Raw genomic sequence first — 25,881 nt, 5'->3', positions numbered from 1 at the left:
CAGGGCCTGACATGGACACTAGGAGGTCACCAGGTACAAGAACTATGTACACCCACAACTGCCGAGCGAGGGTTTTCACCACCTGAAGAGCATCAGGCCAAGAAAGGCAAGCAGGCCTAGAGAAGGCAGGAGAGGGACGTGCCTGCCACACCACCCAAGCACCCTGATCCTCCTGAGCTCAGCCTCAGACAAAGTAACTCTCTGAACATTTTAGTTCCTTGAAACAATGAAGGCCTCCCTGTCGTTTGTTGTTGTTGTTGTTGTTGTTTGTTTGTTTGTTTGTTTGTTTTGGCTAAACCTAGACCCAGCTGGTTTTCTGTCACTGGCAGCCCAGAGTTTTGCGGAAAGGCCTTATAGGCTAGGCTAAATGTATGCATTCAGGGTTCAAGTTCTTTCTTTAGTACCCCATAATAAATCTCCTTACTGAATCCCAAATGCAATGCGGCTCCCAGGGTTCCATTGCAAACCAAGGAATACGAAAACACCCTCACAGAGAAATTCAAAGAAAAAAATTCTGCACACCAGAAAAATTCTCAAGGTTTATCTCTTATCCAAGACCTAAGGGGAAAAGAACCACAGAAAAGAGGAAAAGGACCGGGGGCGATGGTTCACGCCTATAATCCCAGCACTTTGGGAGGCCAAGGTGGGTGGATCACGAGGTCAGGAGTTCGAGACCAGCCTGGTCAAGATGGTGAAACCCTGTCTCTATTAAAAATACGAAAATTAGCCAGGTGCAGTGGTGTGCACCTATAATCCCAGCTACCAGTAGGTTGAGGCGGGAGAATCGTTTGAACCAGGGAGAGGCAGGTTGCAGTGAGCTGAGATCGTGCCAGTGCACTCTAGCTTAGGCCACAGAGCAAGACTTCATCTCAAAAAAAAAAAAAAAGAAAGACAAGAAAAGAGGGAAATGACAATGGATTATTGGAAGTGGCACAACCCTGCATCCAGTTAAATGACCAAGGATTCTAACAAAAATTATTCAAAGAGGCAGCACAGTACAATAAAAAAGGTTCCAAAATCATTCCTAAAGTGTGTGTGTGTGTGTGTGTGTGTGTGTGTGTATGTATGTATATATGTATTCCAGTTCCCTATCAACATAAAAAAAACCCATACACACATGCATGCCACAACATACAGCACCCAAACAAAAGGAACTTGTTAGTAAACAAATGAACCATTTCCAGATTCATGAGTCTGTTTCTGTTATTTTTCAACGCCAGTTTAGTTTTTCCTTTTGTAGCTGTCCTAGGGTCTCTGCCACAGGCCTGCCTGCTGAAGGAAACCATGAATATAAAACTCTGCAGAGCACGTTAAGAACAATCTCCCTCAAGTGGCATCTAAAGTAATTAGAGAGTCATCTAACAAACGGTATTCTAGTGATGCCCATCCATCTGTGGCAGAGGAACAGACAATACAATAACATAATGTTAGCAGCTACACATTTAGACACCTCCTGGGGGCCACAGATTCCTCTGTGAACTTGATGAAAGCAAGGAAGCCTTCTCCAGACATACAGGCACATACCACAACATACTGCGTATCATTTTAAGGGGCTCATTAGCGTTGCGCTCTATACTCAGTCTCCGGGTTAAACACACCTGAGTTAGAATTTTTAATATGTCATTACCTGAGCATCATGAATCCCTAAAGATTTCAAAGGACTACAAAAGAGCTTACGGAAAAATTCTGAAACTTCCAACTCTATAACCCCATGCTGAATCAAGAACATAAAAAGAATTAAAAACTTACCCTTGCTTCCTGCATTTATAGAATATAAGAAAACTTGCCGGGTGCGGTGGCTCACACCTATAATCCCAGCACTTTGGGAGGCCTAGGCGGGTGGATCACGAGGTCAAGAGATCGAGACCATCTTGGTCAGCAAGGTGAAACCCCGTCTCTACTAAAAATACAAAAATTAGCCGGGCACGGTGGTGCATGCCTGTAGTCCCAGCTACTCGGGAGACTGAGGCAGGAGAATTGCTTGAACCCAGGAGGCGGAGGTTGCGGTGAGCCGAGATTGTGCCATCGCACTCCAGCCTGGGTAACAACAGTGAAACTCCGTCTCAAAAAAAAAAAAAAAAAAAAGAATATAAGAAAACTTGGCTTTATATATATTCGCTCCATTTATTACATCTCCCTTACCTTGTTTGACCACTTATATGCTTGAAGGAGTTGACTATAGAGAGGAGTTTTGTCCTGCACAGGATCCAGGCTTAAGAGCCCACTGTTATGAAGAGGATGATTCTCAGATGGCTTGCCTACCAGATTGCTCAGACGTTCCAGCTCACTGAAAAGCAAAGAGATAAGGCAAATAGACCTAAGCCCATTTACACTCCAGAGTGAAGCCAGCTCCCAGGATCAAAGACTATTCTTCAAACCATCCATCAGAAGTCCCTTAAGAAGAAATACTTTTGGAAAGGTTAAAAAACATTTAGAACAACAACAACAAAAAAGACCCTAAATGAGAGTTTATCTGACTTTAAAACAGAGCTCCCTGGTGCCATTCCAAAGGAGAAAAAAAAAAGGTAAGGGCACTAGAATGAATAAGACTCCCACAATCAGAATGTAACAACTCAAATTCATCTCTGCAGTGGGGAGGAGACTTTGTGGAATTTTGAAATGTGGGCTAACATTGCCTCTCACTAAGAGTTTCCAGACCCACGTGCAGATCATTAGACTTGGCAGAATAACAAGTACCTGAATAAATGATGATTATTTATCATTCACATAGGGATAGATTTGCACATGATGCTTCACAGATGGTAAAACTTAACAAAACAAAGAAGATATAAAATAAACAAGTGGAATGGGAAGACATCACCGAGGGGGCTGTGTCAAACAAACACTCTTCAGTCTAGGAGGAAAACCCTGGAGAAGCTTGGGAAAGCGAGCCAACAAGAGCACATTCCAGGATTATGTTCTGAGGGGCCAGTCCCAAACTGCCAACAAAAGACTCTCTAGGAACAGCTTCTCATGCCACATTCATTTTGGAATCATCAGCCACCTTCTTCTTCTTGGCACTACTGTACGAAGATTTAAGAAGGCAAAAGGATAATGTCAGCACTCTTATTAAAGTTTCTATTTAAAATGGTGCAAGGTATAATATCCTGAATATCACAAAGGGAAGAAACTCGGAGAAAATGGGAAAAAAAAAAAAAAAAAATAGAAGCTAGGGAGGAATAACCAGTGCATCCCCTGAAGCGGGGAAAGTATTAACTGGTGCTCGGCCCTGTGCCAGGGAACAGCAAGTGGATGTGGGAGTTGAGGAGGGGTGTGTGATTTATGGCAACTACTTAGGGGAAAAACAAAAAGGCACCCATCATTTGGCCGCCGCCTCCTCCCCTCCTCCTCCTCCTCCTCCTCCTCCTCCCCTCCTCCTCCTCCTCCCCCCCTTCTCCTCCCCCCCTCCTCCCCCCCCCCTCCTCCCCCCTCCTCCTCCTCCTCCTCCTCCTCCTCTTCCTCCTCCTCTTCCTTCTCCTCCTCCTCCTCCTCCTCCTCCTCCATTCTACCTCCTCTTTCCATCTGGTTACTAAGGAGACCAAGTTGAAGAAACAAAAATCCAACCAGTCCAGAAATCAAAGGATGACTAGCTCACCAAATGCTTTCCCCTTCTCAGGTCAATTCTGAGAAGTGAAAAGCAAAAATCCTGAAATTCTAATCTTCCTGGGAGGGACTGACTCTCTTATAAAAGGGAAGGCAAGTTCAGGACCTTAGCAATCAAGAAGTGCCTACTATGTGCCAGCCCCTGACAAACATCCTCTCATTTAATTCTTACAACACTTATAAAGTATAAGTGAAGAAGGTGCTTTGTAAGAAAGAGGAGGAAAAGTGGAATCCTTAACTCTAAAATTAGACTACAAATTAAGAGGCAGGGGTGTTAAGCATAAGTAATTAAACTGGTTAAGAGATTAGAGATTAGGTCTCTACTGCTGAAGGAACTGAACAGGAGAAGTGAGAGCAGGAGTGAGGAAACTGATCAGGTGGTTTGGGAGAGGGTAGAGGAAGAAAGGAAGCCAGCTCAAGGTCTCGCCTGTTTAGTCGTGGTTGGGGGTGGGTGGTGGTGGAACTGATGAAGCCCAAGTTCAGGGCCGGGGAATTGGGGCTAATCAGATTGGGTGCACTTGGGTTTGGGGCCGACTGATCACGTCCTGGTCTGGACTGTCACTACATTCTGATCAGACGTGATGGGGCACAGAGAGCCTACAGGTGAGAAACCTGCCAAGCGCAGAGAAGTGGAAGTTCATGGGAAGAGCATGCCTCCTCGTCAGGAATGGAACCGCCACAGAAGAGGTCGACGATGGCGGGAGGCAGACAGGACCAGGAGGCCAGCAGAAGCGAGACGAGAAAGCGAGATGGTGGTAAGGTGTCCCTGAGGGGCAGGCAGAGGTTTGCAGAGGACGAAGAGAAAGAACGGGGATAAAGCGATATGGAAAACAGCCCCTGCCTGGGAAGACTCGAGCGACGTAGGGGCAGGGTCGGAGAGGAGCCGGTCCCAGACCCCGGCCCCTTCGGCCGGTACCTACTTGAGGTCCCGGTTGACCGAATGTAAGTTGTCCTGGAAGTGCGCAATGAAGGCCTTCTCCCGGCCCTCCAGCGTCTCCTTGTTCCGCATCCCATCCTTCAGGCAGTCGAACACCCTGGTCACGCTGGAGCGCAGCGCCTGGATGGCACTGATGGCCTGGGAAAAGGCCTCCAGATTCACACTGACATTTATCACGTCCGCCATGTTGCCGCCGCCACAGCAGCTCTCCAAAGCCGGCTTCGCTTACAAAAAGCCGCGCTCGCTGATGACGTATAACCAAAGACCTCTGGGAAATGTAGTTCGCGCGGGGCTGCCCAGAAAGCACTTTCGAAAAAGGGTTTCCCCTTGAACTAAACAAATGCGTGGGCAGGTAAGTGATTTTTCTCTACTTGGGGAAATCAAGTTGCACTCTCGGTTTGCTTAATGGTAGCAAAGAAATACAGAAAGTTCCCGCATTTCCCCAAACTTGCCCTCTGGGGACTCGTAGGGAAAAAAATTGCTCAGAGCAATAGTGTAAAACGGTAAGGAGCGTAGCCCATTGAGTAAAATGAGTCCATATTCATAAATAAAGGGGGGAGAAGGGAAGTTTATTCCCTACAGTAGAATGCCAACTCATAAATGCAGAAAGAGAATGGAATTAGAAAATTGCCATTTGGCAGCCATTAAAATGATTGATTCTGATAGAAATCGATGGATACTAAAACTAGTGGGTGAAAGTGTCAGAAAAATAACAGGTTTTTTAGGTAGTCTCAAAGCATCGTCCCCCAAGATGCTTATTAATGAAGAAGAGGAAAATAATTATCCAGCAATTCCACTTCTGGGCATATACCCAAAAGAAGTGAAAGCAGGGACTCAATACTGTATTTGTACACATTTCATAACAGCATTATTCACCAAATAGCCCAAAAGGGGGGGGCAAGCCAAGTGTCCATAAACTTATGAATAGATTTTAAAAAGTGTGATGAGACATGTTGTGCACCTCCTGATACAATGCACTGGAAAGAGCACAACGTGACCACTGTGATATTCTTGCCAACAGTGCATAACCTGAATCTAATCAGGACATCAGGAGAACTCAAACTGAAAAACGTGACAAAATAACTGACTACCCTGTACTTTTTCAAGAAATATCTGTGTCAGGCCAGATGCAATGGCTCACACCTGTAATCCCAGCACTTTGAGAGACTGAGGCAAGTGGATCATCTGACATCAGGAGTTCGAGACCAGCCTGGCCAACATGGAGAAATCCCATCTCTACTAAAAATACAAAAAAATTAGCTGGGCATGGTGGCAGGCACCTATAATCCCAGCTACTCGGGAGACTGAGGCAGGAGAATTGCTTGAACCTAGGAGGTGGAGGTTGCAGTGAGCCAAGATCACATCATTGCACTCCAGCCTGGGCAACAAGAGCAAGACTCAGTCTCAGAAAGAAAATACATATGTATAGATCTGTGTCATGGAGACAAAAAAGACTGAGAAATTGTTCCAGATTAAAGGAAACCAAAGAGATGTGAAAACTGGGTGCAATATATAATCTAGGATTTTTCTTTTGCTGATAGGATTGGGACAATTGGTAAAATCTGAGTCAAATCTGTAGATGAGTTAATAGCATTTTATCAGTGACTGTACTGGTCTGTTCTTGAACTGCTATAAAGAAATACCTGAGCCGGGCGCGGTGGCTCAAGCCTGTAATCCCAGCACTTTGGGAGGCCGAGGCGGGTGGATCACGAGGTCGAGAGATCGAGACCATCCTGGTCAACATGGTGAAACCCCGTCTCTACTAAAAGTGCAAAAAATTAGCTGGGCGTGGTGGCGCGTGCCTGTAATCCCAGCTACTCAGGAGGCTGAGGCAGGAGAATTGCCTGAACCCAGGAGGCGGAGGTTGCGGTGAGCCGAGATCGCGCCATTGCACTCCAGCCTGGGTAACAAGAGCGAAACTCCGTCTCAAAAAAAAAAAAAAAAAAAGAAATACCTGAGACTAGGTAGTTTATAAAGGAAAGAGGTTTAATTGGCCCAGAGTTCTGCAGGCTGCACAGGTACCATGGCTGGAGAGTCCCCAGGAAACTTTCAATTGTGGTGGAAGGTGAGGGGAGGCAGGCACATCTTACATGGCTGGAGAGTGAAGGAGGAGATGCCACACACTTTTAAACAACCAGATCCCGTGAGAACTCACTCAGCATCATGAGAACAGCAAGGACGAAATCCGCCCCCATGACTTAATCACCTCCCATCAGGCTCGTTTTCCAACGTTAGGGACTACAATTTGACATGAGATTTGGGTGGAGACACAGAGCCAAACCATATCATTGATAGTTTCATGATTTTGTTCCTTGCACTGTGGTTATTGAAGAGGATGTCTTTGTTTTGGGGAAAAACACCCTGAAGAGAAAAAAAGAGGATCATTATGTCTACATGAAAAAGAAAATAAAATGAATATGTTTCTTTAGATAGAGAAGGAAAAAGCAGATGTGGTAAAATGTCAACAGTCATGGAATCCAGGTGAAAGATATACAGGAATTCTTTGTATTATTCTTGCCAGCATGCAATTATGTCAAAATAAGTTCTTTTAAATGGATAAGAGGCAGGGAAAGTCTAAACCACCGTCCAGATGGTAAGAAAAACCTTCAGTTCAGCCAGGCTCTGCTGACACTGGTTTTGAAATTGGGTAGTTTATCTCAATTCCACTTTCTTAATAATTCCCCACTTCTGGGCCAGGTGCAGTGGCTCACGCCTATAATCTCAGCACTTTGGAGGCTGAGGCAGGTGGATCACTTGAGGTCAAGAGTTCAAGACCAGCCTGGCTAACATGGTGAAACCCTGTCTCTACTAAAACATACAAAATTTAGCTGGGTGTGGTGGTGCATGCCTGTAATCCCAGCTACTTGGAAGGCTGAGGCAGGAGAATCACTTGAACCCAGGTGGCGGAAGTTGCAGTGAGCCGAGATTGTACCACTGCACTCCAGCCTGGTCAACAGAATGAGACTCAGTCAAAAAAATTCCCACTTCCTCCCAACCTGACTGCACCACCTCGGTTCACATCCTCCAGTTCTGGAAACACAAAGATGAATTCTGCTAAGAAACTGGGCCCTGGCAAACCAACTATTAAACACTCCTTAAATTAATTAATTGTCTCATTCAAGAAAGCTGTTTTGTCTTGAGAGTATATAGTTGCTTCCATTTCCTGACATCTAGCTCACCTTTACAGTGCTGTCATTTATAGCTTTTCTTTCTTTTTTTTTTTTTTTTTTTGAGACGGAGTCCCATTCTCACCCAGGCTAGAGTGCAGTGGTGCCATCTTGGCTCACTGCAACCTCTGCCTCCCAGTTCAAGTGATTCTCCTGCCTCAGCCTCCTGAGTAGCTGGGACTACAGACGCACGCCACCATGCCCAACTAATTTTGTTTTTGTATTTTTAATAGAGACAGGGTTTCACCATGTTAGCCAGGATGGCCTGGATCTCCTAACCTCATGATCCACCCACCTCAGCCTCCCAAAGTGCTGGGATTATAGGCATGAGCCACTTCGCCCAGCCCATCTATAACTTTTCTTAAGGGAAGGGATGAAAATAACAGGAAACTTCTAGCTGTGGAACTTAAACAAGTTATTGAACCACCCTGAACCTGTTTTCTTGTCTGTAAAATAGGGCTGGTAATGATACATATCTTCAGAAAATAGCTGTTAGGTTTCGTTACACCTTCCAGGTAAAGCTTTTGAAATAATGCTTGGTATATAATAAACACTCAGAAAAACACTCAGAAAAGCATAGCTGGAGAAGAGGCCTGTGACTTATGCTTCTCCTCCCACTGAGAATTATTTACATAGACTCAAGCAAGGATTAGCAATGGGATTATTAATTCAAATTGTCTCTAATGGCATGACCTCATTGCTAATAGCTTGTCAATGAATTGCATCCTGTAATTCACTATATTTGGTGGCTTTTTTTTTTTTTTAGATAAGTCTTGCTCTGTTGCCTAGGGTGGAGAACAGTGGCACAATCTCATCTCACTGCAACCTCCGCCTCCTGGGTTCAAGCAATTCTCCTGCTCAGCTTCGGGAGTAGTTGGGATTACAGGGACATGCCACCATGCCCGGCTAGTTTTTGTATGTTTAGTAGAGATGGGATTTCACCATGTTAGCCAGGCTTATCTCTAACTACCAACCTCAGGTGATCTGCCCATCTCTGCCTCCCAAAGTGCTGGGATTATATCCATGAGCCACCGCACCTGATCTTGGTAGCCTTTTTATTGCCTTTGGAATGTAAGGGTGAGGCTTTTTCCTAAGGTTTTGGTAGAAAATACTTTTTGACTATACAAAAGTAAAGGAAGTAAAACTAAAGAAAAATATCTTTGTTCATTGCCTTGTTTGGTTTTGACTTTGGTTTGTTCATTCATTCTGGGGAAAGAGCAATGGAGTCAAATTCTATTATCTTGGTTACTTACCTTTTGGGGGTTCCCAAAGGATTAGAAAATGTGACTCATGCTGTATACTTCGTCCTCAGAATACAAAAGGACCAATCTATTTCTAACCTCACCCACATGTGCCTACAAACATGAGATTTTATGTACAATTTTGAGGGGTTCATAGCACCAACCCCCAAGCCCAAACACGGACCTCTCGTTAAGGATCATACCCTAGCACAAACACCATTAGGTCTCCAATACCTGGGACTCACTAAGCACTCAGTATAAGTTGGTGGAAGGCATTAATCAATGCAATATGTTGTATTTGCTTTCTTGGCTCCTCTCTTCAAATTATTCCATCTCTTTGTATATGCAGATCCCGTCTCTCCCTCATGCTCAGTCTCCCGCCCGCTCCCCACTCCCCCACACATACAATAAGATTTTTCTTTGTCTCACTCTCCGATTCAGTGGTTTAGACTCTGATTGGTGCAATAAAGTACAAATAGACTTTGGTCCCACAACCATTAGTTTTCAGGATTTCTCTGTGGCTCCCCTCTTCTGGGAAACTCAGAAATTGATCAGTGGAAATACACATTTCCCCTGAACCTAGTAAGGAGTCTTTCATCACGTCAATAGAAAACTTTTCATTTTGGAAAGGAATGGACAGAGTTTCTCTAAGGGGCTGTAAATTCTTGGGAATGTTGGCACTCACATGCCTGCATCTGTGTGTGTTTGCGGGATATAAATTACATTAAAGGAGTTCATTTCAAGCAATATCAGATTTTAATTATTATGATCTTATGTTTGGGTAAAAGGCAATGCCCTGCTGTTAATATCTCCCAAAATGTACAAGCCATTAGCTTGGTGCTATTAGCTCAGGAGTATTAGAATGAGCAATCAAAATTAAAGTTGTCAGTATTTAATTAAAATATGCTGCAACTCCCATCATATTCAGAGAGCGTGTGGTTTAAGCATTCAGACTGAGAAGGCACCCTCATTAATTAATAATTATTAAGGATTCACTAGATGCAGAGCAATGCATTCGATAGTTGGAATGTCACCAGCGAGATTTAAAATCAAATCTGCCTTGGATAAGCCACAACGTAACTAAGCCACATGTCGTAATCAGTGTGGCACAACACTTAAGACCTTGCAGGTTGCTCTGAGGATTAAATTAAGGCAGCATCCAGTTCTGGGGACAGAGTAGGCATTTGTTTTAGTCACTCAACAAATATATGTTGAACGTGCTCAACATTTTGCTAAACATCTGGGGAGTCAATGGTACAGCCCAATAATTATCACTGGAAATATCTGAAATGGGTTTTGTGTTCTTCCATATTTACCTGTTTAAGGTTCAAAACAACAATCACTTTTAAACTGCTTGGAACCAAGTTTATTATAACTAATCTAAAAGAAATATGGTAAAGAATCTTCTCTTAGTCCTTTCTGAACTTTTCCTCTTACTTCCTTCCTATCATGATTTTGACACGATGCTGATGCTGACGGTGATGACCGTGAGGACAATGACCCACATGATCCCAGAGACAACGAGGACCCTGGAAGTCAGGAAATCTGCATACGCTAGGGCCTGTGGCCCCATTGGTATCTTTCAGGCAAAGGAGTTAACCCTTCCAGACCTCAGCTCTTGCAGCTAGAGAATAAGAAAGCAGTGTTTGATTTTCTGCTCTTTGGGGGGAAACGGGGGAGGGGCGGGGGGTGAGGAGGTGGGGAGAGATAGCATGGGGAGAAATGCCAGATACAGGTGAAGGGAAGGAAGGCAGCAAATCACACTGCCATGTGTGTACCTATGCAACAATCTTGCACGTTCTTCACATGTACCCTAAAACCTAAAATGCAATTAAAAAAAAAAAAGAAAGAAAGCGAATCCCCTCTGAAGCTAATAATCCAAGGGTAGGTGATTCAGAGGAACTTGTTAATTCAAGAAGGAGGACAGAGAGAGAATCTTTAACCATCAACTCTGATCATAACCACCATGCCAGGACTCCTGCGCTTCTAATTCATTCATTTATTAGGCAGTATCCACCCAACAAAAGGACTAACTAAAGATCCAGGTAAAGGCCAGGCACGGTGGCTCACGCCTTGGGAGTCCAAGGCGGGCAGATCACGAGGTCAAGAAATCCAGAACAACGTGGCCAACATGGTGAAACCCTGTCTTTACTAAAAATACAAAAAATTTAGCTGGGCATGGTGGTGCAACTGTAGTCCCAGCTACTCTGGAGGCTTGAGGCAGGAAAATCGCTTGAACCCGGGAGGCAGAGGTTGCACTAAGGTGAGATCGTGTCACTACGCTCCAGCCTGGTGACAGAGACTCAAAAAAAAAAAAAAAAAAAAAAAAAAAGATCCAGGTTTCTCATGGCACCGGCCCACAGTTTGGTAGGGGTGGTACACACGATCAGAACCTAAAACACAGTGAGATCCAAGTGTAAGGTAAGGACATACATGAAAAATTTTGGAGTCCCCGGAGAGGATGGTCAGAGCATCCTCCTGGAGAGAGGAGGCCTGAACCACGCCTGCTAAGGTACATAGGTGCTGACCAGGTGAAGTGGGAGTAGAGGTAAGGGAGGATGGGCTGGCCAGGGCAAAGTCTCCAGAGTGAGAAGCCACATGGAGTATGGAGGGGCGGAGCCTGCAGCAAGAAGCCAGAAAGGCCTTGGATGGCATTTAATAAATAAATGGAATAAGTGTCGTGTATCCTGAGCTTGCCTCTGTAGGTGAGGGCAGGCAAGTGCAACAGGTGGTTAAAGCAGGGGTGTCATGTGATGAGATCTCTTTTTGCAAGTCCACTGTCTAGCTATGGAGAAAATGAGCAGATGTGCGCAGAGACCAGAAAAGCAGGGGAGACCTCCACCTGCAGAGCAGGCAATGACGTGCCACACACGTGCTGTGCTCTTCCCATCACAGGAAGCCAGGAGGTATTTTAAATATTTTAGTAAATTATTGATTGCCCATTTGAATGCTCACTTAATCACTGGGCATGTTGTTAGGGGCCTCCACTCTGCCATGTTCATACGTAATTAAGTACAAGACATCTCAGGAATGGACCCTTTTACCAACACATTAAGCCAAATCAAAGTGGAACAAAATGCACGTTGTTTGTGCAGCCTCAACCGCAGCCCATTTGAGGGAGAAATTGCCTTCTAATTCTATTACTGAGTTATGTGGATGGTGCATTTTAATCAAGAGGGTCGATGGTCTGCCAGCATCAGAAGCTACTAAACCTGGCGTTCTCACTCAGCACCTGGGAGCAGAGGGCAGATTCCTGGCTTCCAGGACCCCAGGGAAGGCCGGGGCACATGGGGCAGCAACAGCTCTAGGATTTTTGTCTCAGAAGCTCCAATTCAGTTCCTCCTACCCCTACCAACATTCCTCTAGCTTCCCCTCCCGCAACTCTCCATAAGACAACAAAGGAGGCACAGGCGATTCCAGACAAAGCCACAGTCTGTTCACCTTGAAGTGGGAGCCTTATTTTTCTTAATGTGTCACTTTATATTTTCCTAATTAGGAAATATACACTTACGTTGCAATCTGGGAAACAATAGAAAATGGCTACATAAGAAAATTAAGGCTGGATGAGGTGGCTCACACCTGTAATCCCAACACTTTGGGTCGATTGAGCTCGGGCGTTTGAGATCAGCCTGAGCAACATGGCAAAACCCTGATTCTACAAAAAATACAAAAATTAGCCAGATGCGGTGGTGCCCGCCTCTAGCCCCAGCTACTCAGGAGGCTGAGGTGGGAGGTTCACTTGAGCCAGGGAAGCAGAGGTTGCAGTGAGCCAGGATTACACCACTGCAATCCAGCCTGGGCAACAGAATGAGATTCTGTCTCAAAAAAAAAAAAAAAAAAAAAAAAAAGAGGCCAGGCCTGGTGGCTTATGCCTATAATCCCAGCACTTTGGATGGCTGAGGTGGGTGGATCACCTGAAATCAGGAGTTTGAGACCAGCCTGGCCAACGTGGTAAAACTTCGTCTCTACTAAAAATACAAAAATTAGCCGGGCCTGGTGGTGCGGGCCTGTAAACCCAGCTACTGGGGAGGCTGTGGAGAATCACTTAAGCCCAGGAGGCAGAGGTTGCAGTGAGCTGAGATTAAGCCACTGCACTCCACCCTGGGTGACAGAATAAGACTCTGTCTCAAAAAAAAAAAAAAAAAAACCACACAAAATTAAGTTATACATAATCCTATCACTCCACATTTTGATTATTTCCACATAAACATTCTTTTATGAAATTAGAATCATGCTATTTTGTGACCTCCACCTTTCATAATATAGATTAGATACCCTTTTTTTTTATCATAAAATAGCCTTTCAAAACTTCACTTTAATGACCATCAAAGACTCCCTTCAATGTCTTTGCGTAATTTCTTGAGTCCCCTATTGCTGATAGCTTAGGTTTCCTACCTTAAAAGATACAGCTGTGGACATCCTAATTTGTAAATCTATATGTGTAAAGTAGACACATTCCCTGCAATTGATTTGTGGTCACCATTTGGCTGCAAAGCGTCTTCCCTGTTTGGGAGTAATCATGCAGAGGACAGCCGGAAGCCTGGTTTTCACCTCCCTGGTATCACCCGTCCATCCTTGGGAGGCAGTGGGTAGCACAATAATGTGAACGTGCTTAATACTACTGAGCTGTACACACAAAACTGGTCAAGACAGCCAATTTTAAGTTATATGTATTTTACCACGATTTTTTGGGAAAGGTAAAGAGACATGGTGATGTGGTTTGGCTGTGTCCCCTCACCCTAAATCTCATCTTGAATTATAACCTCCATAATTCCCATGTGTCATGAGAGGGACCTAGTGGGAGGTAATTGAATCATGGGGGAGGGGCTCTCCCATGCTGTTCTCGGGATAGTGAATAAGTATCATGAGATCTGATGGTTTTATAAATGGGAGTTCCCCTGCACAAGCCCTCTTGCCTGCTACCATGTAAGACGTGACCCTGGTCTTCCTTCACCTTCTGCTGTGATTGTGAGGCCTCCCCAGCCACAATAGAACTGTGAGTCTATTAAACCTCTTCCTTTTATAAATCACCCAGTCTTGGGTATGTCTTTGTTAGCAGCATAAGAATGGACTAATACACACAGGAACTAATTTTAATAATATATTTTATTTAACTCAATATATCAAAAATTATTTTAATCTGCAATCAATATAAAAATTACTAATGAGATAGTTTGCATTCTTTTTTTGTACTAAGTCTTTGAATTCTTTGTGGATCTTACAGCACATGGGCGTTAGCTAGCCTTTACCTACTGTGCCACACGTGGCTATCGTCCACACTATTGGACAGTTCAGCCCTATAGTAAAGACGGGCATGGGGAGAGCCAGGAGTGGGAACCAGAGATTAGGTCAGCCAGCGTGACCCATCTTTGAACCTTGGCTGGGACACTCAAACTCCTCAAGCTGGGAGATGGTGGATGGGCAGGTGATAATAACCAACTTTTATGATTGACGCAAGCATTTTATTGGAAAATATGTGGAAAGCCCCCAGTAAACTGTTTGGCACACAATAGCTGCTTTTGTAAATAGTGGCAATTTCTATTCATGTTTCCATGGAGAATAGAGATAATAATAAAAAGGACACTATATAAACTTTTTTTTAAAGTTTGTAAGATAATAAGAGAAATTTGAGTATGTTTTGTATGTGTGTCTGTTTTCTTGTTTTTAAGACAGGGTCTCGTTTTGCCATCACAGCTTACTGCAACCTCTGTCTCCCGGGCTCAAGTGATCCTCCCACCTCAGCCTCCTGGGTAGCTGGGAGTACAGGCGTGTGCCACCACACCAGGTTAATTTTTGTATTTTTTGTAGAGACAGGGTTTTGACCTGTTGCCCAGGCTGGTCTCAAACTTCTGAGCTCAGGCAATCCACCTGCCTCGGCCTCCCGTGCCTGGGATTACCATGCCCGGCTATGTGTGTGTTTTTAAAGAGTCCTCTTTCAGAAGTACATACTGAGATATTGACGAGTAAGATTATATGTTATATGGAGGAGCAGAGGTAGATGGGGGAAGGTGAAACCAGATTGGCTGTCAGCTGAGAACTGTTGAAACTGGGATTTATTCTGCTATTCACTCTATTTATGTTTGATAGTTTGATGGTTTCCATAATAAGAAGTTTAGAGACTTTTTATTCTTTACTTTTGTTTTTAGGGACATTATGTGGGTATTCAACATGCCTTGAGTTTTTCAGATTCTAAGTAGGTATTCTGGGAATGTGTTGGTTCTTTATTTTGTTGTTAGAAAAGAGGTCTCCCTCTGTTGCCCAGGAGTGCAGTGGCATGATCACAGCTCACTACAACCTTCACCTCCAGGGCACAAGTGATCCTCCTAACTCGGCCTCCAACTATCTGGGAGACAGGCATGTACCACCATGCCCAGCTCAGGACTTTGTTGGTTATGGCGACTGCCTGGTAGAAATAAACAGTCTGCATGGACTCTTAAGCACCATAAGCAACCTGCCCACTGTCCACGGTGATGGTCATTGCTGGCAGGGGAGAAGATAACATGACACTACCAACCATCACTTTACTTCCTCTGCATAGTATCAACAATAAAATGACTTCTGATTTTATCTCTGCCCAAAACATTGATGTCTTGTTATTTGCACTGGGAGGAGATAGTTGAAGGCTGTCAAAATGGTAGTTGATTCTATTCAACTGCCTGATTTCCGTGTGTGCGTGTGTGTGTGTGTGTGTGTGTGTGTGTGTGCGTGTGTGCTTTCGTAACAGATACAAATATGTAAAAGCTACCTATGGTGATCACTTTTATCAATTGTTTAATTACTCAAAGGTGAAGACTATTCTTTTAGAAAAATAACAACTACATTGAACTATAATTCACATAGCATAAAATTTACCCTTTTAAAGTGTACATACTTTATATATCCACAAAGTTTAGCAAGCACCATTATCCAATTCCAGAACACTTTTTGTCCCTCTCAGTCTGTGGAAACCACTTTCGGGCTCTGTGGATTTGCCCATTCTGCAAAATTCATATATATGGAATCATACAATATGTGGTCTTCTGTGTCTGGCTTCTTTTACTTAAAATAATGGGTTTTTTAAAGTTTCGTCCACATTGTAACAAGTATCAGAACTTCATTCCTTTTTATGGACAAAGGAGTAGATAGACTACATTTTGTCTTTCCATTCAACAGTTGATGGACATTTGGGTTGTTTCCAATTTGTTGACTATTATGAATAATGCTGCTATGAACATTTGTGTATAAGTTATTGTGTGGACATATGTTTCCAATTCTCTTGGCTATTTATCTAGGAGCGGGATTGTTGGGTCATATGGTAATGCTGCTTACATTTCTGAGAAACTGCCAAACTGTTTTTCACAGTGGCTGCACCATTTTACATTCCCGCCAGCAATGTCTGAGGGCTCTAATTTCCCCACATCCTCATAGACACTTTTTATCATCTGCCTGTTTGATTATAGCTACCCTTGTGTATGTGTACTGGAATCTCATTGTGGTTTTGATTTGCATTTCTCTAATGACTAATGTATTAGCCAGGGTTCTCTAGAGGGACAGAACTAATAGGATATACGTATATATGAAAGGGAGTTTATTAAGGAGAATTGACTCACACGATCACAAAGCGAAGTCCCATGATAGGCCATCTGCAAGATGAGGAGCAAGGAAGCCAGTAGTGGCTCAGTCCGAGTCCCGAAACCTTAGAAGTAGGTAAGCTGACAGGGCAGCCTTCATTCTGTGGCTGAAGGCCCAAGGGCCCATGGCAAAATGCCGGTGTAAGCCCCAGAGCCCAAAAGGTGAAGAACTTTGAGTCTGCTGTTGGAGGGCAGGAAGCACCCAGCGTGGGAGAAAGATGAAGACAAGAAGACTCAGCAGGTCTGAGTGATTCCACCTTCTTCTGCCTGCTTTCTTTTATAAAAATTTTTTATTTCCATAGGGTTTTGGGGAACAGGTGGTATTTGGTTACATGAGTAAGTTCTTTTGTGGTGATTTGTGAGATTTTGGTGAACTCATCACCCGAGCAGTAGAACTGAACCCAATTTGTAATTTTTCATCCCTCACCCCGCTCCCATCCTTTGCCTCACATCGCCAAAGTCCATTGTATCATTCTTACATATTTGCATCCTCAGAGCTTAGTTCTCACTTAACAATGAGAACATAGGATGTTTGGTTTTTCATTCCTGAGTTACTTCACTCAGAATGGCAGTTTCCAGTCCCGTCTAGGTTGCTGCCAATGCCATTAAGTCATCCCTTTTTATGGCTGAGTAGTATTCCATCATATGTATATATACCATAATTTCTTTATCCACTCGTTGATTGATGGGCATTTGGGCTAGTTCCGTATCCTTGCCATTGTGAATTGTGCTGCTATAAACATGTGTGTGCAAGCATCTTTTTCATGTAATGACTTCTTTTCCTCTGGGCAGATACCTGGTAGTGGAATTGCTGGATCAAATGATAGTTCTACTTTTAGTTCTTTAAGGAATCTCCACAATGTTTTCCACGTGGTTGTACCGGTTTACATTCCCACCGGCAGTGCAGAAGTGTTCCCTTCTCACCACATCTATGCCAACGTCTATTTTTTTATATTATTATTATGGCTATTCTTACAAGAGAATGTGATATCGTATTGTGGTTTTGATTTGCATTTCCCTGATCATTAGTGACGTTCAGCAATTTTTCATATGTTTGTTGGCCATTTGCTTATCTTCTTTTGAGAATTGTCTGTTCATGTGCTGAGCCCACTTTTTGATGGGAATGTTTTTGTTTGTTTGTTTGTTTGTTTGTTTGTTTGAGCTCCTTGTAGATTCCGGATATCAGTCCTTTGTTGGAGGTGTAGATTGTAAAGATCTTCTCCTACTCTGTACATTGTCTGTTTACTCTGCTGACTGTGCAGAGCTCTTTAGTTTAATAAGTCCCACCTATTCATCTTTGTTCCTGTTGCATTTGCTTTTGGGTTCTCAGTCATGAAGTCTTTGCCTAAGCCAATGTCTACAAGGGTTTTTCCAATATTATCTTCCAGAATTTTTATAGTTTCAAGTCTTAGATTTAAGTTCTGGATCCATCTTGAGTTGATTTTTGTATGAAGTGAGAGACAAGGATCCAGTTTCATTCTCCCACACGTGGCTTGCCAATTACCCCAGCACCATTTGTTGGATAGGGTGTCTTTCCCCACTTTATGTTTTCATTTGCTTTGTCAAAGATCGTGGGTTTATTTCTGGGTTCTCTATTCTGTTCTGCCTGCTTTTTCTAGCCATGCTGGCAGCCGATTGGATGGGACCCTCCCAGTTTGAGGGTGGGTCTGCCTCTCCCAGTCCACTGACTCAAATGTTAATCTGCTCTGGCAACACCCAGATACAATGCTTTGCATCCTTCAATCCAATCAAGTTGACACTTAATATTAACCGTCACAACGGAAGTGTCTTTACTTGTGCTTATTGGCCATTTGTGCATTTTCTTTGGAGAAATGTCTGTTCAAATGCTTTGTCTATTTTTAATTAGGTTATTCATCTTTTTCAGTGTTAAATACCTTTAAAATCTGAGTTCTAGATGACACCTGACAGAGTGGACATAATTGAGCAGATAGTAAAAGTTATTTGAGATATGAATCATACTGTACCTCAACTTCACTGCTCACCAACACTCCCAATTTATTAGATATGAAAGGCTTTCATCATGAAAAAAAGATATTTCAACCTAAATATTTCCAAAACCTTTCCATTAAAGAGAACAGAGGGAGGAGGAGGACGTCATTTCTTTTTATACCTTGTGTTTCATGAGCACCTGCTGGCATCTGAGTGAGTGATTGCCCTCTGGGAATTATTCCTAACAAGAGTAATGTGAATAGGAGTTACTAAAACTCAAGCTGCTGTGAGATCAAGGCCACCTCAATAGTGACCACTGGGTCTGATGAGAACACATAAAAAGGGAGAGTCACTTTATCTAAAGGGTTAGAGACGGCTCAGGAAAGACATAGCATGAGAGCTAATCCAGTCATTCTCAAGTCTGTCTGTAGGACATTCTGAGAATCCACAAACTCATCTGCAAACATAAGAAACAGAGCAAACATTGATTAATGGAATACGCCATGCCAGGCACAATCTAGGCCTAGGGAACACAGCAGGATGCATAGTGAGATAAAGTCCCTGCTTCGTGAAACTGGCATTTTAGTGATGGAAAATGGTGAGATGCGTTGAGAATGAAGAAGGATGGATGGACAGAGTGATGCAGAGGTGCCATTTGATAGATAGGAAGATCTTTCGGTGGTCACCTGTGCGGGTCAGGAATTGATCCAGCTATGAGGATATCCGTGGGAAGGGCGTTCCAAACAGAAAAAACAGCAGGTGCAAAGTCCTGGGGGAGGCTAGGTGTGGCGGCTCACATGTTGGGAAGCTGAGGCAGGAGGATTGCTTGAACCCAGGAGTTCAAGACCAGCCTGGAAGCCCATCTAACAAAAAATAAAAAATTAGCTGGGTATGGTGGTATGCACCTGTATGCACTAGGGAGGCTGATGTGGGAGGATTGCTTGGCCCCAGGAGGTCAAGGCAGTGAACTGTGATAGCACCACTGCACTCCAGCCTGGGCAACAGAGTGAGACCCTGTTCCATTTCCCCCACCAAAATCTTTGGGGGAGGAGTAGTGAGGAGATCAGAGTGGCTGGAACACAAAGGGAAAGGGAGAAGGTGGATGGGAGCTGACATCAGAGAAGTGAAAAAGGTGGGGTCTCATTGGACCTTTCACTTGACCTTGAACGTCTACTGCAAAGCAAAAGAACCCTTGGGCCACACATCAAGGATGTGAATGTGTATTCCAAAAATTCCTTATTGGAGTCAGCTCACGTTGAGTCTCCCAAGCGCATTGGCGTGTCTTCTTCTCATGGCAGAAGAATGTCTCAGGGATCCCTTGACTGGATGGTGTGTTCTGTAAGCCATTCCTTTTGAGAACCTCTCTACTAATCAGAATCTGGTTTTCAGCAAAGTCCACACCTCTGAGGAACATACATAGAGGTTGTAGAAAGAAGAGAAGGCTTAGGGATTCAAACAAAAACAGAAAAATACATTGGCCAAATCTGGCTTTATGGAGGCTCAAGACATCTCCTTTGTCTGTCTATCCTATTCACTGTGGACCAGTTTCCCAAAAAGTTATCATCTTTGTTAGTGGAGAAATCCTGCCAAGTCCTCATGTTCCTTCCTTAGAGGGGCTGGGTGTGCTTAGCTTGGAGCAGGAGAAAGATCATGGTGGTGACCTTCAGCTCGCCTTTATGTAAGCCCAAAATTCCTTCTAGGTTATCTTGTGGCAATAACAAGAACCAGTTGCAGGAAAGCTGTAGGGAGAAAGATTTCAGCCTAATATTGCAGAGGACTTCGCACAGTTGAAAAATCAGTGAGTTCCCCATGACCAAAAGTATTCAAGTAGACATTAAAAGGACATTCATCTGGGATTCTAGGCAGAAGATCCCTGCATTGGTTGGTAAGTTGGATCAGAACTCCCTCAGAGCTAAGGTTCTATAATCGTATTGTGCTGTCTTCCTTCTGGGTAAAAATCAAGACCATGTTTGTGACTTTGTGAATGTCATGTGTGAAGAAGAACCCTGTGGAACAAGTTGAAGGTCATGTACAGTACACCCCGAATCTTCTTCTTGGAGTTGTGTGCAGTTAAGGGGGCTTTAATTAAGCTTTCCCCTCCGGGCACAATCAGCTTGTTTTGGTGAGTGCAATATGCCATCCCAGAATATGTCAAACTTCATTTGCAAAATATCAGACTGCTGTTTTTTTTCCAGAGCCAATCTGCAGAGTAATACGTTCAATAACTTTTGCTCTTTTTGCTCTCAAAGATAGGTCTCTTTTTGGAGTCGATAGCGTAATAAATGCGGATCTGGTGCAAATTCCGATGAAAAGAAAAGATATTGTTATTTAAAGGCCAAATAACGGCTTAAAATTAGAGTTGTGAAGGCATTGAAAAACACCAGACTTCCCAGATGGCTTGGAGAGAATTCACTTTGCACTCAGTCCACTCACACGCTAAAAAAAAATACTTTTGACTCTGTTTCTCCTCAGATTGAAAGTTGGTGCCTGCTTTAAACATATGTGCTCCTCTCTTTAAATTTAGCTCTGAGTCATGTTGTATTACATTAGGAATTCAGCAGGCAGGCACTTGGAAAATGTACATCAATGCGTTTATTTTTAAATTATATAAAAATAAAAATATATATGTTTAAATATATTAGGCTATATTTTTGCCCAATTTCAAAATGGTTGTTCTCCAGAACAGATTAGATAAAACAATAATAAGGAGGATGACACTATGGTTCTGGAACACTGCCCGTTCCCAAGGATCCCAAAGCAACTTGACAAACCCTGTCGCTTCTAGCCCCCAGCCCAGCTATGCGCGGGACTTGTCACAGAAACCTCCGCCTCCGTGGGGGACCAGGCATCTCCCTGAACAGCTGCAGGGTGGCCTAATTAAGATGCTGCTTCTTCCAGAGTGTCAGGTCTCTGGGCAGAAGTCAGCAAAGGCTGAGGGCTAGGGATAGCCTGGGAGGTGGTGGCAGACAGTCTGGAGGGGCAATCTTTAGCTTAGTGGCTAAGCTCATGGGCTGAAGGCCCCACCAAACAATGCTGGGCGCAAATCCCAGCTCTACCCGGTCTAATCTACGCATCATCCTTAGAGAAGTGACGAGGCCTCATTTGTGGCTCAGTTCCTCACCTGTGAAATGAGTAATGGTTCCTACTTCCCCGGGTTGCTGAGGACTACCCGGGATCATTCCTTTGATTCATGTAATCATTCACCCACCACGTATTTATTAACATCCATAGGACAAAGTGGTGAATAAAACTAACAGACCAATAATCCCAGGCCTCATAGAGCCCATGGTCTAGTGGGTAGAGAGACACGAATGAATAATCAGGACTCTGATGATTTAATCAGAATTGTGATGAGCACAATGAGGGAAATTTGCAAAGTGAGGCCCGCCCAGATCAGAAGGCTCCAGAAAGCTTCAGCAAAGGAGGAACCCATACTGTGGTCTGGTGCCTGCCACACAGTAGGTGCCTGTTAGTTCCTGTATGCATTTCCTATAGTTGCTGTCACACATTGCTGCAAACTTAGTGACTTAAAATAACATATATAGGTCGGGCGCAGTGGCTCACCCCTGTAATCCTAGCACTTTGGGAGGTCATGGCCGGCGGATTACCTGAGGTCAGGAGTTCAAGACCAGCCTGGCCAACATGGCAAAACCCTGTCTCTGCTAAAAATACAAAAATTAGCCAGGCATGATGATACATGCCTGTAATCCCAGCTACTTGGGAGTCTGAGGCAGGAGAATCACTTGAACCCAGGAGGTGGAGGTTGTAGTGAGCCGAGGTCATGCCACTGCACTCCAAACTGGTTCATAGAGTGAGACTTGGTCTCAAATAATAAGAATAAGAATAAACAGTATATTGCAGTTCTGGAGGTCATAAGTCTGAAATGAGTCTAATTTGGCAAAGAGCAAGGTGTCGGCAGGGCTGGGTTCCTTTTTGGAGGTTCAGAGCAAGAATCTGTTTCCTCACCTTTACTGTCTTCTAGAGGCTGCCTGAATTCCTTGGCTTGTGGCCCCTTCTTCCACCTTCAAAGCACGTCACTCCAACCTCTGCTTTCATGGTCATACCTCCTTTTTCTTAATCTGACTCTCCTGATTTCCTCTTAGAAGAATCTTCACGGCCAAGAACAGTGGCCCACACCTGTAATCCCAGCACTTCGGGAGGCCAAGCTAGGAGGATCATGGGATGCCAGGAGTTCAAGAGAAGTCTGGGCAACATGACAAGACCCCATCTCTATACAAAATTTAAAATTAGCCTGGTATGATGGCATACATTGGTGGTCCCAACTACTCTGGGGTCTTGAGGCTACACTGAGCTGTGACTGCACTACTGCACCCCAGCTTGGGTGACAGAGCAAGATTTTGTCTCAAAAAAAAAAAAAATCCTTGCTGTTTGATTAAGCCCAGCTTAATCTTTTCATCTCAAGATCCTCAATTTAATCACCGCTGCCAAGTTCCTTTCACCTGTCAGGTAACATATTCACAGGTTCTGGGGATTAGGACGTGGAAATCTGCCAGGGAGTATTATTCTGTCTACAACAGTCCAGGAAGTTCAATATCCAAAAGGAGGAATTCCAGGCATAAAAACAACAACAACAAAGAGAAAATAGAGGGGCAGAATTTATCAGAGAAAAAACAATACACAGCAATTTCCCAAAACTGTAGGGCAGACATTTCCAGATTTAAAGAGCCTTCAGCGTGCCCTATGCAAAAACATGTCAAAAGCTTCCAAAAACAAAAACAAAATATCAAACACAAATGGCATACGCAAAGGATCAAGGATCAGGCGCTGGCTTTTTTCTTTTTTTTTTTTTTTTTTGAGGTGGAGTCTTGTTCTGTCACCCAGGCTGGAGTGCAGTGGTGGGATATTGGCTCACTGCAACCTTCACCCCCTGGGTTCAAGCAATCTCTTGCCTCAGCTTCCCAAGTTGCTAGGACTACAGGTTTGTGCCACCACGCCCTGCTAATTTTTATATTTTTAGTAGAGATGGGGTTTTGCCTCATTGGCCAGACTGGTCTCAAACTCCCGACCTCAGGTGATCCACCGCAGGCATTGGACTTTTTAACATCATCACTGGAAATTGGAAGAAGGCATAGGCCTTCATAATCCCGGGGAAAAATATTTCCCACCTAGAACTTATTGATAACCTTATTTTATTTTTAGAAACAGGGTCTTGCTATGTTACCAAGGCTGGAGTGCAGTGACTATTCACAGGCATGACTGTAGTACACTAGTCAGGTTTGAACTTCTGGCCTCAAGCTATCCTCCCATCATAGCCTCTCCAGTAGCTGGGACTAAAAGCACGCAGCACCATGCCCAGTTGATAATTTTTTTTCTTTTAGAGATAGGGTCTCTATGTTGCGCAGGCTGGTCTTGAACTCCTGGACTCAAGTTATCCTCCCACCTCAGCCTCTCAAAGTGCTGGGATTACAGGCATGAACCACTGCACCCAGCCTCCAGCAGATAATTTTATCAAACAAGTGTAAGTGTGGACTACGTACAGGTCAGACATACCTTGTCTCACTGAATTTTCCTTCCACCCATCCTTTCTCAAGAAGGTGCTAGAGGATGTGCTCCATCAAAATGAGAGAGTAAACCAAGAAAATGGAAAACAGAGAATCCAGGAACTGGGAGATGCAACAGAAGAGAGGGAAATGTTACCACAGAGGACCCAGACCCCAGCATAACAACCAGCCTGATTGCACCCCAGGTTGGAGGGCTCAAAGTAAGACACAGAACTGGTAGGTTCTGAAATTTTAATTATTTTAACAAGAACTTTAGAGTTGTGACAGAGATAAATTAGCAGCTACAATGAAAATATAAAAACTCACCAAAATTACTAACTCTGACAAAAATGAAATTGTACCAAAAAATGTAATCACAGTGCATTGGGCAGTCAGTGGCATACAATATTTTCTGTCATAGGACAGTAAACACTGAATATCAATTTAACTAGAACCCATGATCTTGGGGTGGTGAGAGAAGAAGATAAGTGTGTGTGCCTGTGTGTAAGAGCTAAATTCTCATTTTCCATAGCAGGTAGTCAGTTACATGATGCTTAAAACTGAAACATCAAGCAAGATAAAGCTAAAAGAGTTGAAGGTGGCTGGCCAGGCACGGTGGCTCACATCTATAATCCCAGCACTTTGGGAGGCTGAGGAGAGTGGATCAGAAAGTCAGGAGATTGAAACCATCTTGGCTTACATGGTGAAAACTCATCTCTACTGAAAATACAAAAAAGTAGCTGGGCATGGTGGCATGCACCCGTAGCCCCAGCTACTTGGGAAGCTGAGGCAGGAGAATTGCTTGAACCCGGGAGGGAGAGGTGAGCCGAGATCACACCACTGCACTCCAGCTTGGGTGACAGAGCGAGACTCCATCTCAAAAAAAAAAAAAAAAGAAAGAAAGAAAGAGAGAAAGAAAGAAGAGTTGAAGGTGCGAAGGTGGCTGCCTCCAGGACAAGGGATCGGGACCAGTGAGTAGGGATATTTTTAGAATAAACCTTATAGGGCCACTTGATTTTTTAAACTACATACATGCATTTCTTTAATTTAAAAAATATATATTTTAAAAGGGGAGAGAAGGCAAGGATGTTAATGTTCCCTGAAATAGGAGGCATTGGTGGGTTTTGGGAAGAGGTGGCTCCTCTGGCATCTTTGGGTTTTCTCTGACTTCAGCCTCGTTAAATCACAGGAGGGAGATGACCTCAGCAAAGGACATCAAACCTGTGGAGCACCTGTGAAGCCAGAAGCCCTCTGCCCTCTACCCTCCACCCTCCCCAGCCATCACAGAGCAGTGGCAGACAGGATCCTGTGAGCAGCAGGCACCTGTCACTGCCTGAGTCCTCCCAGCAGGCCTGGTGGCCCCAGTGAAGGGGTCAGTTAGGGAGAGACAGAGCTTCCTGGTATGGAGCTGGGTGGGAGCAGTGGAGAGGAGGAGTTCAAGGCTACACCGTAGATTACAACAGAGCCAGTGAATAGTCATTGCACTCTGGCCTTGGAGGGAGATGGGGCAGGGGGAATGGAGAAGCTTCCTTGCAATGTGGACCTGAGTGCATTCCACCCTCCTGACACCCACTGGGAACGTTAATGCGGCTCAGCTTGCTCCAGGAGCCAGAAACATCCTCTGTCCCCTGATGTCCTCAACTCTCTGCTCTAGTCTCCAACTCACAGAAAATCTCAAGAGAGGGGCACGGCTCCTGGCTGGGGGAAGGGGGTTGGGGAACAGATGAAAATGTCGCCTCCCATCAACAATGGATATGTGGCTCCTGAGAGGGCTGACTCCTGGAACAGCCCCACTCCAGGTCATGTAGGGTCACTTTAGGTGGGGCTTCTGGGTTCCTAGAGCCAGGAGGGGTGTGAGCAAGACCCCAGGAA

At 44.1% G+C, this 25,881-nt stretch overlaps 1 protein-coding gene across 1 annotated transcript in view; it reads right to left on the bottom strand.

Moving 5' to 3' along the window:
* MED27 (mediator complex subunit 27) overlaps nucleotides 1–4,758 on the bottom strand; it is a 218,977-nt gene extending 214,219 nt beyond the window's left edge. The window contains exons 1-2 of the mRNA XM_003920888.3: nucleotides 4,524–4,758; nucleotides 2,143–2,287 (exon numbers count right to left, since the gene is read on the bottom strand). Of these exons, the coding sequence (XP_003920937.1) occupies nucleotides 2,143–2,287; nucleotides 4,524–4,726 (348 nt within the window). The 5' untranslated portion in view covers nucleotides 4,727–4,758. The remainder of the gene's footprint in view (nucleotides 1–2,142; nucleotides 2,288–4,523) is intronic.
* Nucleotides 4,759–25,881: the final 21,123 nt, after the last annotated feature.

The sequence above is a fragment of the Saimiri boliviensis genome, chromosome 2 (assembly GCF_048565385.1).
Source record: "Saimiri boliviensis isolate mSaiBol1 chromosome 2, mSaiBol1.pri, whole genome shotgun sequence".
Lineage (NCBI taxonomy): Eukaryota > Metazoa > Chordata > Mammalia > Primates > Cebidae > Saimiri > Saimiri boliviensis.
This window is presented reverse-complemented; position numbering and strand designations above follow the sequence as displayed.